At 43.5% G+C, this 14,338-nt stretch overlaps 1 protein-coding gene across 1 annotated transcript in view; it reads right to left on the reverse strand.

The window, feature by feature from the left end:
- The window catches only part of magi3a (membrane associated guanylate kinase, WW and PDZ domain containing 3a), a 104,655-nt gene that overhangs the window by 21,587 nt on the left and 68,730 nt on the right, over positions 1-14,338 (reverse strand). The window contains exons 4-7 of the mRNA XM_076097677.1: positions 5,798-6,004; positions 3,151-3,313; positions 2,227-2,306; positions 1,483-1,540 (exon numbers count right to left, since the gene is read on the reverse strand). Of these exons, the coding sequence (XP_075953792.1) occupies positions 1,483-1,540; positions 2,227-2,306; positions 3,151-3,313; positions 5,798-6,004 (508 nt within the window). The remainder of the gene's footprint in view (positions 1-1,482; positions 1,541-2,226; positions 2,307-3,150; positions 3,314-5,797; positions 6,005-14,338) is intronic.

The raw sequence follows: 14,338 nt of genomic DNA on the forward strand, positions 1-14,338 counted from the left end.
CAGAGATACCCTTCCCATTAAGTCTGGGGAGATAAACATTTCCCTCTCTTTCATTTCCTCTCTGTCTAACTTTCTCACCCCTTGGTTGCCACACCTCGTGTTTTGTTTGGCAAAAATAATGACACTTTGTGTCACATCGTCGCATTCGGTCGTTCATTCGCATCAAAATTTGCCAGACAAAGAGACAGAGACAGGGGAGAGGCAGCCTCTCAATGACCCTCTTGCATAAACATGTGCACTGATTCCCTCCCCCCCCCCCCCCCCCCCCCCTCCTGCCTGCAGGTCTCTCCCTCTTTTACCACAATAATGAAACTAAATGGAACATTGTGCTCTTGTTTACACTCGTGATCTGAATGGAATCTCGCCCCTTGTTTCGCTCTCAGGGACCCTAAACCTTCATTGTCTGTCGCCTTCACTGTCTTTTCTCTATTACGCACACGCACGCACGCACGCACAAAGCTGTAAATCACCACTGCAATCTGCAATCTGTACTGACATAATTGCTTTCTGTAGGATTGTGGGAAACAACCATATGGACAATAGCATATGCCACATATTCCACGGGTCCCCTAAGATTCACACACAATACTTGTCTACGTCTGGAATTCAGCTGTACGGCTTTAAGTTGCAGAAGATGTTAATATAATAATCAAGAACAACATCCGGTTCTGAAAAGTGGAACTAATTCGGAACTTCTTTAAACTTGGATTGCTTCTAATGTCCAGCAGGGGGCGACTCATCTGGTTGCAAAAATAAGTCAGATTGTATGGAAGTCTAGGAGAAATTGACCCTACTTCTCACTTAATTTATTACTTCAGTAAACATAAGTTTGTAGTCTCAATCGCTAGTTTCAATTCTCCTTCAATAGTTAATATAGTTAGTTATGGTCCCATTTAGAGTAAAATAGACGAAACAACAGGGTATGCTTTAGGGCGTGGCTACAGACAGGTCGCTACCACAGCTTTGTCTAGTCTGGGAGTTGTTGTGTTTTCGTCTTAGAAACTTTACACTTTCACAGTGTGTTTTCAGTTCACGAAAAAGTAAATTGTGACATTTTAACTGCCATAAAATGTCTTATCCAGCGTTCGGCTATACTCCAGCAACCCTCTTGTGTCACTTCTGGCTGCAAAAAAACAAGATGGCAACGACCAAAAACCAAGATGTGGACGGCCAAAACACCAAACTCAAGGCTTCAAAATCGTATCCGCACACCAATGGGTGACGTCACGGTGACTACGTTCACTTCCTATATACGGTCTATGACAACAACACGGAACTCAGTCAGAAAAGTGTAGTTAGTGAGAGGACCCACACAGGTATACAGTTGGTTGAAGCACTGGCTTGGACCTTTAGTCTGTCACTTCAACAAAGACACAAAGAGACTCAATATGAGCAAGCAGCAGACCATGTTATCTACATCCACCACAAATCACAGCGGTATCCCCCTGGGTCCCCTTAATGCACTGGGAGAAGTTTACTCACTCTACGTAGTAGGTGCCGTACTGCGGGTCCTCGATCTTCTCCCAGCCGTAGGGCAGCTCTGGTGGGAGAACAGAGAGGGAGAGGGCAGATGTGAATCATTTTTGATACTGCTGAGGCACCACATGGACAATTGGACACACGTAATGAGGCGTGGTGCTTTGACTGGCAGCTTCACAGCGTGCCTGCCTACACCTAGAGAACAGGAGGACGGCTTTTGTTTTTTTAATGTCACTATGTGTTCAGGGCTTAATACACATTGCGGAGGAGGCAGGGAGAGAAGTAGGAAATGCCGAGTTGTTATATAGCCTCCCTGTAACATAATAGCCTTCCTTTCCAGCAGCGTGTATGTGTGCAACATCTTGAGTCTCTGCTGCTGTGTGACAAACGCATGCGGCTCAGAGGAGATCTTAACGCAAGAGGGGACCTAGGAAATTGCCTTTTGAGAGATGCTGCACTGATGAGGTCCCTGCATGTGTCCCAGAAGCCATTAGGAGGAGAGGGGCAGGCTGGAGACTGGAGGTTTGTTCTGTGTCACCGGCATGACTGTGACCAGGCCCGCTCAGCTGTTCCATCGCCGTCTGTTAGCCAGCGCCCTCTTCAGAGATTCAAGGGATGCACACACTGCTCTACGCAGCAGGGAGTTGGGGTGAAGTGTAAGTGTGTATGGGTAGGGAGGACTGAGGGCTTTAAGTGCCCAAGTGCAAATGTTACTACCATACCGACTATCTGCAGATATCGTCTCACCTCCTTCCTCGCATTTCTCGGGAGGCTTTGCCTTCTTGGCAAGGCGGGGGTCCAGCCAGGTCGTGGTCTTGCTGTTGTGACTGAAGTACAAAGAGGAGACATGGTTTCAGGCTTCAGTAAAAATCACTTCACAAAAATGTAAGATAGTGTGACAATCAAGCAATTACTGCAGCACTGGCAACTCTCAAGAGCCACTGTACCCAGGAGCCATTCCACCAGCTTTAACAAACAAACAGAGCTGAAAGCTCCCTGAAAACAGTGGCTAACTTCTTATCTTGTTGGATCAAACAGCTTATTAAAAAAGACTTTACATTTTAACAAAGCCTAGAAGACCCTTTGAGGTAAAAGGGAGGGAGGGAGAGAGAGAGAGAGAGAGAGAGAGAGAGAGAGAGAGAGACAAAGTAAAGGAAGAAAAGGGGGAATACATAAAAGCACAAAAATAATGGAGTGAGCAGCGGCAGAGATCATAAAGAGCAGAACAGAGAGAGCAGGTCAGGGGTGGCGAGCTTCATTTAGCCTGTTGTTTCTCTGGCTGGCAGAATGATCTATTGATTTAGCAGCGAGCAGCGGCACCTGGCTCTGTCAGCGGCTCAGCACTGACTGCTTGCCACACTAACGGGCCAGGTAAACAAAGCGGGCCTGCTACTTTTAGTATCAGCCAACAAACACAGGGGAAATAAAAGAAAAAACGTAAGCGAGAACAACACAACTGCCATTGTTGAGCCCGCAGATAGCTTCTATGTCCAACACCTGGTTTGATACGGCACAGAGGAGTGCGCCGGATGGGCAGCAGAAACGACTCACCGCCAGATCTCTCAACACATTTGGCTTACCATGGTGGTACCATTTGCATAATGGTGATGTAATGGGATAGTATTAGGACCAAAAACAATGCAAGCAAGGAGCAGGAGAAAGGTTACTTACTCTATGAAATAAACCATGCCGGTCTCCGTGTAGGCCATCTCCCACTTTTTAGGCAAGGACTCCTGACTTTCGTCCTGTGTGTTCCATACGCGCAAGTCCATAGCCGCGGCTGACTGGTTGTAGCTGGGCACCGTCTTCCTCCACTCCGCCTTGTCTTTGTACTCTGTGGCCCGGCATGGTGAGAGGGACGCGGGCATGGAGACAGAAAGGGGAATGGGTTGGCAGTAAAGGTATGGGAGGTGGTAGAGGGAGAAAGAGACAGGACGTGAGAATGTGGTGCCATTGGAGCTCCTCTGGGCTCCTTGCATCTCTCCCCGCTGCTGCTGTCGCTCGAGTTGATCTTCCTCTGTACACTGTGGTGGACGGTTACATCCACGAGAGAGCAAGGGGTAGCGAAAGAGAGGGAGAGACAGAAAGAGAGAGTGCACAGAGAGAGGAAGGAAGCGCAGCAATTGCCATAGGATTTGCATGTCAGCAGAGATGTGCTGGAAACTGCCTCCCAGGCAAGGGCAAGAGCTGACCAATGCTTCAACACAGCCGCGAGTGCCACATCACAACTCTATTAGCATCACACAGGCTGCTGCATGTGTGTGTGTGTGTGTATTTGCCTAATCTTGATGTGTGTGTGTGTGTGTGCCTCGCTTCATCGTGGTATTGAATGCTCAGTCTGTTTGTCTGGGGTAATTGAAAGGCAGGGATGGGAAGTGACAGCTGTTGACTGGAAGAAGCCAAGAGCTTTTTGTGTTGAAATTGGGGCCTCTTTTTCATCATGGAACCATGGAGCGGCTTCTGCACTTACAAAGTCAAGACTAATTGACTACATACAGACACTTGCTCTGGGCTACAGCAGCTTTCAACCCTTGTAGCGATAAATTATCCATGTCGCAGATAAGGGCACGCAGGCTTCGTAAATTGATGAGCATGCTAACAGGACACAAAAGAAAAATGTCTGTTAACAATGACGTATGACCATTATTGAACTATACCTTCAAGACATGGCGATATGTCTTCCTCTACCCCTTTTATAATACATCCACAAACAGCATTTGAGATAAGACAACTCGTGAACTGCAGAATTGGGAGTGACATCGTTCTACAATGTTTTTTTTCTTGGCTGGGCTCCACACTGCCATCATTACTGCCCAGGGCCACAGAGATGATGCGTCTCTGACAATGTTATTCTCTTTTGCTTTTGGATGTCGGATGAGTAATTGCACGCTCACTGATCTTTCTTTCTTTTTTTTTTTCTTTTTTTTTTACAAACTTCCCCCGTCCTCCATTGACATGTGACCAATGTCTCACAGTGTAAAGTTGCTTCCCCCTCCCTCCTGTGGATGCTACATATGGTTCACACAATACAGTCTGTTATTGGGATCACGCCTGTCTGGGTCAAATCGAGCACTACAAGCGCATAAGCAATTTTTTCATATTTTCATGCAGATTACCATCCAATTAGTCAATTTATTATATGAAGTAATAAGACAGACAGCTTCACTTTACTGAATTTGATTGGCTGCTTCAAATGCAGCTTCGGCTGTTTGATGGGCGACTTCAACCGCAGGTGCTTTTGCAGGACCGGCTTCAGGTAGCCAGTCAGAAGCAGACGGGTTCATGGGAGTAAAAGTAAAAAAAATAAATTATAATTGCACTAGATTTATTTTTTTCCATGCTTTTTTTATGTATGAGAAGACCCCAAATGAAAACTGTAAGTGGACTACTTACTAATTATTTAAACAGCCTTTGTATAGGAATGATTCTGCAGCGGTAGATCATTGTAACCGTGATGACTGTCAGCGGTTTCCACTGCATATACAAATTTATGTTCCAGATGGGTGTGTGGGGTCATTGGAAGGGAACTGACATTTCCTTGAGGACATACCTGAACTTGATGCGTTTCAGTACATTTACTGTATGTTTTAGTGCTGATAGCAATAACATGATAATGGCATGAAAGGGCGTCGTTTAGACTGGTCAGAGGCCCGACATTGAAGCCATAACAGAGGACAGGACAGCTGAAGGAGACTGCTCCAGCTGGAGAAGTGAAGGGCCGGAAGCTGCTACTATGTTCAGTTGGCTGGTTTTGATATGCTGGTATTACGAGAGAAAACTTTTTCATATGGATGGTTATTATGTAACATGTTGGCCCATAGTCTGAATATTACCATTTAAATTGTAGTGTTGATAATAGCACAGCAGTTAGAGGATTCCTAACTGCTTTCACAATGAGGACCACTCACCATTAGCTGAAACATGTTCAGATTTTGCTTGTGCCATGAGCCACGAGAGGACAGCCAAACAAGAACAAAGTCTACCCCTCTAACCGAGGGATTGCTTCCATTGATCTCAGCCAGACTTTGACTGCTTCTTGACTTTGCAGTGCAGTGATTTAGTGCCGACGTTGAATACAGAGCAGCTAATCCTGGCAATGTTTGTTTGAGAAAAGAATGATAAGGAGGAAAGAAAAAAAAGGTCCTGTTGTTTTGCATTGTGAGAGTAGTATAATGAACGCCTGAACACAAACATTATTAGAGCAAACAAAGAACTGCTGGGGGTTTAATTTTGGCAAAAAGCGGTAAGAAGCACAGCTGCATAACAACTAGTAAGAACTGCAGAAGCAGTAAAAGAAGAAGACCAAAGCGTCTCTTACCAGCCAAGCCGTTGACCATAGGAGGCCTCTCATCTTCCTCTTCCTCCTCTGGTGCAACGCTGTCCTTTCTGTCCATCTTACTGACAGAGGTTGTGCGTTTTCGCTGGACCTCCGTGTCAAATTCCTCATCAAACAGAACTTGGTCCACCAAGTCCGGCTGCACGGGGCTGGGCTCTGCAGGGGGCTTAGGGGTCCCATAGTAGTTTCCTGGAATGAAGAGCGGGCGACAGAGACAGAAAAATATACTTGTGAATATGTTTTACTCGTAGAAGACTTCTTTGACGATGTTCAATGCATAACCAATTTGACCCTCTGTTACTATCTAATCTCAACCCGTACACTCAGCTAACCCCATCTCATCCTAATCTTAAACCCATGCTGGAAACCCCACAACAGCCCCTTGTTGAAGCTAGGAAGGGGAGATTGTTGGACCGCCATGCTCGGATGGATTTTTCTACCCTTGGGAGAATATTTGGTCCTCATGAGTATAGTAATACCAAAAGGGCGCACACACACGTAGTCCCAAAGGTTAAATACTGTAGGAAAGAATTGACGATATTGTCTTGGCAGTGCACCGCAGAATAGGAAGAGGCAATTAAGCACCGATGCAGCTGGAAAACGACTGTCGATTCCAGATCCAGGAAAAGACCATCGCACCTCAACTGTAGCAGTGGCTTAAATGATTTAAAAGGCGCAGGAGAGTCTGATTGTGAGCTACAGATCATATCTGGCAGAGCCGTATTGCTTGGAACAGAATGAGGCCAAACTTTTACTCCCGTAACTCGGGTCTTTGAAAGGTTTCTTGGATGAGGGACAGTTGACGCAAATTATTCTTTGTTAATTCCAATTGGATACCAACTGTACCATATGGCGAAACCATCACACAGAGAGGGGTCATGTTGTCTTCCCGGGCCTAAATGCTGATTATGCACACCTGCCATCGAGCAAGAGAGTTTCTAATGTAACAACAGAGACATGAGCCCCGCTGGCTTCCCACATACACACGATTTTCTCATTTGTTATATGATATTGTTAATATCTAATCTAATCTTTGTGTTAATGTACTGCTTAAAAAAACAACAACAAAAACAACAGACCAAAGCCAAAAAGCCTGGGCTGTAGCATTATAATTTGTACTGCTTCATTCCCCAGGGAACTGTGGGTTTACGCCAAGGTAGCTTCTCAAGCACTCGATTGCCCCTTTATGTCCATCAGCTTGCCTTTGCTGTCATGTTGGTGCCTAAGGCAGTAAACAGCCTCACACCACAGAGCGAGTCTTCGTCTTCCCTCAACTATTGGAGAGGGGTGACCCACTTTACCACTCACTACCTTCTCTCGTCCTGCAAGAGAATACTGAATAAGAGAGCGGATGAAAACTTCAAAGCACAAGGAGGTGAGAAAATAGTTGGGGAGGTATGGTGCAAATATTGATTCAATGGCGGTTCTCTGTGAATCCACAGTCCTCCAGTGTTTGTGTGGGATTGCAGTGTTTAAGAGTGAGCTGTGTCTGAGTGGCTGAACATTGTATTGTAACAGTTAAACGGTACATCAGGGACCAGACAGCCAGTGCGATGAAGTCCGCTGGGAAGAAGAGCGAGCAATGAGTATGGAACAAAGGAGGAAGGACTGGAGGCAGCGGAGAGAGAGAGAGGGAGAGAGAGAGAGAGAGGGGGGGGGGGGAGAGAGAGAGAGAGAGCACTTTCTTACTGACAGAAATGTTGTGGCAATGGAATTAAGGTTCCACACCGAGATAAATGAGACAAAATCTTTTTAAAGAGTTTCATTCTTCTTTAAATACATATTTGATTTGATTTGACTCACATATAAATCACAATGACAGCACAGAGGAAACGAATCAATTTTAGAGCTTCTTTTTCAGCTATAATTATGACATGCTACAACAATCAACTAAAAAGCGCAATTTATCTGAGCGCTATGTTAAACGAAACATTAGAATTCATCATGGCAATTACATTAACCCGTGTTTGAACATATGAAGTATTCATTTCGGTACCTTATCGAAAACCATTAAATCCTTTCCTAGGTTTGTAATTAATAGGATGCTTACTAACGAAATGCAAATTGAGGGAGTTAAATTAGAAGTAGTAATTTGCTCTGTGCACTCTGAAGCTCAGGCACACGTAGCCTCTGTAAGTACCCATTAGCAAGGAGCCGGGAGAAAGTGGCCACAATAAGGAATAGCATTAAGATCAATCAAGTTGTAATTAATATTGTGCTAATGAGTCACAGTCACTGATAAGAATGTATCACTTCATTCAGTGTGGATGTAAAAATCCTGCAGCCTGAAAAGAAATAACTCAAAAGACTGGAGGCTGGGGCAGAATTAAGTGAGATGTCTCATTTAGTTTTACTTTAAAGGTGCAGTGTGTAGGATTTGACCCCATCTAGTGGTGAGGTTACAGATTGCAACCAACTGAAACTTCTCCCGTTGAGGCCAAGCATGTAGCTGAACTACGGTAGCTGACGTGAAAACGCAAAAAAGCCCTCTCGAGAACCAGTGTTTGGTTTGTCCGTTCTGGGCTACTGTCAAAACAACGTCATGAAGAGGACCCACTCCAAATGTAGAGATACAATGATCATTCTAAGGTAACAGGAAAACACATCAGTTGTTATTTTCAGGTGATTATACACAAAAGAAAACATACTCATTAATATCATATTCAATTTCCGCATCTAATGCTACACACCGTTATCGTGCACTTACATTTTGGTATCTGGAGTGCCTACCACCTCACAAACTGGCAGACACTGTACTTATACAAACATACTCTAGCAGAATGAGTGGTTATGAATTAGCATGGAGAGAAAAGAAATGTCTTTTTTTATAAATTATTGAGCGTGTCAGAAACTGCCAAGTGTCAAGACTCACTTTTGCTTGTAAATTAGCACTTACACGGCTTCTGTGTCTAGATAGAATCTTTTTTATTTGAGGTTCAAAATGAGCCATTTCGTCATCGACCCACCACTATTAGACAGGCAGACGAGAGAAAGTAGTTTGCTCAGATCATCATCTAAATTAAATATAGTTAGAGCTGCCGTCATAACAGCTCATCTAGTGATGTGCAGGCTGCTGCTCTGCTTTCCCTCACGACTGATGCCGGAGACAGAAATCACTGATCTAACCTGTCTGTTGTCCTAATGTATGATTCTGCCTCTTTAACAAATGTCCGACGTCTCATTATCAGGACAAAGACCGTCCCTATTGGGATGCCGGAACACATTCTAAAACCGGTCCTCATTTGAATAGGATGTCTGGTCACCCTTTGGCAACCCTGATTATGCCACCTCAAATATTCCACCTTAATTACTGCCTTAGATTAATGGGTTGTTCATTCTTGGAGAGAAAAAAGAGCCTGAAAGCCACCATCCCACCAGTTCCCCATGACCACGTGTGTGTGTGTGTGTGTGTGTGTGTGTGTGTGTATGTGTGTGTGTGTGTGTGTGACACCTGTTTATACGGGCACTGAATCAACACGTCAACATGCTGTATTCTATGCGGAATGTAACAATGAACAAGGACATGGAGCAACAACAATTACCGTAATATCTATGAAAGAATAATTCTTCCCACAAATTTGGCCATAGTGATGGCTCAGATCTCCGTCCTCGGTATTCTACAATATGCTCAACTGTAGATCGCCCACTTACAAACACTTCAGCTGTGAGCATTTCATGCAATAATACAATACAGAACACAAGTATACACATGATATATTTACTGCTGTCCTGTACTATATTTACTGCCTGTTCTACATAAATTTACTTATTATTAGGGCTGGGCGATAATTCATTATGATAATTAACCGTCTCTCAATGGAATTTTTCAGAAACATTCTGAGGGAATGACATTTGGAGATCAAACTTTACATAAACACAGCTTCCATTACTGCAGAATACAGCAGGGCATACAGCCCAAGTGGGTTCTCTCTGCATCGTAATGGCGGAGAACAATGTGTAAATGTCCACTTGGAACCCAAATGTTGGTCAAAATTAATTGTGAGTCGTGATTTCCTACAGCAGTGTGCAGGATTTTCGTCATTCATTCATTTAGCGTTATAGTTAAAATCCTACAAATGCCTACAACCAAGAATTCTGCTCACAGGAAGACCTCAATTAAATCAAACTATTGTCTTAATGCGATTACTTTTGTGTGCATGCATGTATAAACAGCCAGGACTATACTAAACTTTACTATGTGGTCATTTCATATAGAATATTTATTTAGTAAACTACCAGAAAACAGGCTACATTGTGATATATATTGTTATGGAGATATGAAATAGAGGTCGGTAGTAACGAGTAACAATTACTGTGTAATAAACTAAAATAAAAAGTGCAATATTAATGTCATATTTTGTGACCACAGACTGGGAATATTGTCTGGTTTATACGTAGCATGTATACTTTTACTTGAATACAGTTTGTGGCTACTCTACCTACCTCTGTAAATGACATACATCTGGACAGAAGATTTTGACCATATCACCAAGCCCTCCTGACTAGAAGTATAAAAACTACTGATGAGGTTCATATACCTCTCAATTTGTTGGCTATGTTTAACCTATTAGAAGCAACGGTTAGTCTTAAAGAGAAGAAAAGGACAGCGGATAAAAAAATACTACTGCTCATCACACTGTAAAATTAAACATTTCTGCTCATCAACAGATTATGCCATGTCCATCTTGCGTCTCTTTAGTCACGCTGTGGCAAAGTGACAAGGAGCAGTCTTGATAAAGGTAACATCAGCAGAAACAGAAACGGTGCGCACAGAGGACTGACAATTTCGGCATAGTGCAATTACATTAAAGCTCTTTTGCAGCTTTCAGAGAGTGGTGGGTGGACAGTGCAAAGCAAAGCCATTTTCAATTTTTAACAGCCTGGGCCAACGCTTGCTTGGCACTGTCAGTGAATTACACAGCTATTCAGTCATGTTACACATGCAGGCTTGTGTTTGCTGCCAATAAGAAGCAGTTTCATGTCAAAGGGAGTATTTGTTTTTTGTTTTAAACTTGCTTCGTGTTAAAAGGGGTCTGTGCCCAGAGAGCTGAAATATACACCACTAAAGCTGTGTGTGTATGGGTGAGAAAGAATGCCTGTATGTGTGTGTGTGTGTGTGTGTGTGTGTGTGTCACGTCATCCGTTTTAGTCAGCAGCTGTCAGCGTATCTCATCTCCAACTCGTGAGAATCTGATTAAAAACGAGAGTACAACTGTGACCAGAGTTGAATCTGCAGCGAGACATAATCTCTCTTAATCACACTATAACCTTCAGAAAAACTTTAATTATAAGCTGCGATGGAAATGCTCGAGAGCAAAGATTCACGCAGTCATGGTCATTTAGCGATGTGCAATATAGCTCTGTGTTTTTAAAAACACAAATGGAAATCGGAGACACCCCTTCTGTCGCGGCAGTTTGGGAAGAACCTCTCAAAAAGGTTTATACTCGGGCACAGCCTTCACCTGCTCCCCCCCCCCACGTTCATCCCGCTGCCTCTTTGAACCTGCCAGCCACAGACCCTCATTAATCATCGAGGATGGGCTTCCACTCTCTCGGGCAGTGCCCTGGCTGCCGGGGGTTCGCATCACTAACTACCAGTGCCCCAGGCGGGTGAAGCCCATCTTGTGCTCCAGCCTTGGCACAGGGCTCCAGTCCTGCTTGGCATGGATGCCCACACTTCACAAGCCAACCTTGTTAACCCCGCATTCCTCTGCTCCCCCGTGCTAGTGTGTGTGTGTGTGTGTGTATTTTGCAAACAGCTTCACAATCCACTGTTAAATGACGTGGCTCTCATCCTTTCTAGATTATGTTCATCACCTCAGTCTGTGCAGTGACACCCGACGTAAATTATACATCCTCTGTGTCTTTTCCTTCCATCCCAACTCCTTTCTCTTTATCCCTCCATCTTTTCTTCATCCACTTTCTCTTTCAGATATATATATATATATTTTTTTTGTTCTCTTATTTTACTTGGACGAGCGCAACAACAACAACACTAATCCGACTCCTTTGATATCAGCAGTGCAGTCCTGAGAGCGGAGGCACTTCTTAATCCTTCAAGCCTCTGATTTGCCGGTTCCTCGGAGTGGGCAGCTGTTGCTAGCGCAGCACCTTTGCACCCTCCCTCCTCCGTGACTTCTAGCCTGTTGCCCTGCTTCCATCTAATCCACAGCTATTCAGCTTTGCCTCAGAACTTCACAAAGCCCATCATGACAAAAACGACCCTATTATAAAATGGCTGAAGGCAATGGTGACCCAGCAAAACAAGGGGACAGTAAATGGTCATTTATTTACCAGTAAAGTCCATGATTGTCAAGGGGAGTACATTTTGTATCGCAAAAACAAACAGACATTTCATCTTCATCCCTTTTTTTAAGTGTCAGCTAGAAGGAAAGTACGACAGCACAGCCTTTTCTGTAGAACTCATGCCCTGTTTTCTTTGTCCCAGCCTCTTATGCTTGATTCATGGTGTGTTATTCTGTAGTTTGCTTGCAGTGAGTCACTTTCATTCACCCATGAACCTAGCTTAAACCTCCAATCAAGGTTGTGAATCTGACTCTAGCCTTGTAAATGCTAACAGCACATCCAGCATTCCTAGCATCGAACAACTATAAAAGAAAAGCCCACGATAGAAAGGCATATGGAATGCATACTTAATAAATGTTAGCAGTGTCAGCATAACTTGGGCAACAATAAGACATCATACACGTTCATGCTGCTTCTTCAGCTGAGATCTTTGTATCCACTGTTGCTTGCTTTGAGTTTCAACAGAGAGAGATACCTGCTTTCCTTGAATTTTGCTTGTTCTTTCCAGCTCGCTGTCTCAGTCATGAATGATTCATATGTCTGGCTTTTCTTTACCAACCACAGTGAGGGGTAGAAAATTGGATATGCCCTAATTCACATACATGCACTCTGGCGCACAAGCAAATCTATTATTCGAGAAGTATTACTCACACATTGACACTTTAGTCATTCTGTAAAAAGAAATCTGGCAAACGAATCCGTCTTTGTTTCTGTGCCGTTTAAACTTCCCCGTCCACTTTACCAGCGGCTGAGTCAACGTCGCTGCTAATGCCTGCTTAGAATGCAGAGAGCGAGACTGTTGGGAGTTGAAAATGTAATGGATTAATGCTGAGGAGCGCTCTCATAAACACACAATTTTTCCTCTTTTATGCTCGGCGAAGTATTTTCTGAATATTGGCCTTCGGAAATATATCTTTCTATTATTGGTGAGCGATATGACAACCAATCTGTGAAACACTCATTGTCTCAGATACTGGCTCAAGCAGAGCAGTGGGAGGGAGTGTCTTGGTTACAGATTAACCCATGGATACATCCAGCCCCTGTTGTTCACAGGTCTGGAGGATTAGTCACAGCGGTGAACGTGGCTGCCCAGGAAGATGTTTCCATTCAATTCGCCACATATGCAGTAAGTATAGCTGTGCACTAAGGAGGACATATCCCAAACAGTGAGAGAGAGAGAGGTGGCTAATGACTGGCAGCAATGAAAAAGTACAAAGGGAATGAAGTTGTGGTTTCCACTGAGCCCTTGACACTCAAAGTTCAGTTCGGTTCAGATTTTGTCCCACAAGAGGGACATTCTTTTTGCAGCATGGAAACAATCAAACACAACAAAACAACATAAGACATAAAGCGAGTGAATACTATAACCACAACACAGAACAACATAAAGAGTCCATGATGTTAGAAAATCTGCAACTAATGAATAAGATAAAAGAAGGTCTTCGGGTGAACCAAGAAGCGGTTTATGGCGTCATTAAAAGCCGTTTCATACCAAGTGTGGATTTCCATCCCAATCATTTTATTGGAAAATTGATAAAAACAGATTTTGTGGGTTCTTATGAATGCTTCCACACAACTGCGGCACTTTTGTGCAGGAGATAAAATATTCGGACGAACCTAGATTTCAGCGAATTTCAACCTGGGGAAATAAACGTTTGACCAATGAAAGACAATCCATTAAAATTATTACCGTCATTATGCATAATAATTAGTCATGTGCTTCTGTTTGTTGCAAGGAGAGTGTGTATTTTTGAAAAAAATGGTCCTATTGTCAGACAAATGTTTTTTTTTCCCTGTCCAATTGAAATTTTTTTAGAATAATGAGCAGTCCCTTTGTCAACATCCAATAATGTACGACAAACATTGCGACTACTACCTCAAATAAACAAATAAGGGACAATATCTGGCTTGAGATCGCACAGCTGCTGAGATAAGATGACGATAGCAATTTAGCCGATATGCACTTGTTAATGTTATACGACTGTCACGGAATGGGCTAGCCACATCAGCTAACGTTAGCATCAAATTTGGCGTCTGATTTATGTATTGTGTTTTGCATGAGGACTTTCCGATTCCCACACCGCATTTTTGCATCGCACTAGTGAGAAATGTTTTTTTAATCTGCTGCATAAAGAACTCAATCTACATGAAATCCTGTTGATATCCACAAAAGTTGAACTATTTTTGCACCAACAAGTCCTGACTTACATCCTACGT

The sequence above is a fragment of the Anarhichas minor genome, unplaced genomic scaffold (genome assembly GCF_050575085.1).
Source record: "Anarhichas minor isolate MPS153535 unplaced genomic scaffold, ASM5057508v1 ptg000003l, whole genome shotgun sequence".
Taxonomy (NCBI): domain Eukaryota; kingdom Metazoa; phylum Chordata; class Actinopteri; order Perciformes; family Anarhichadidae; genus Anarhichas; species Anarhichas minor.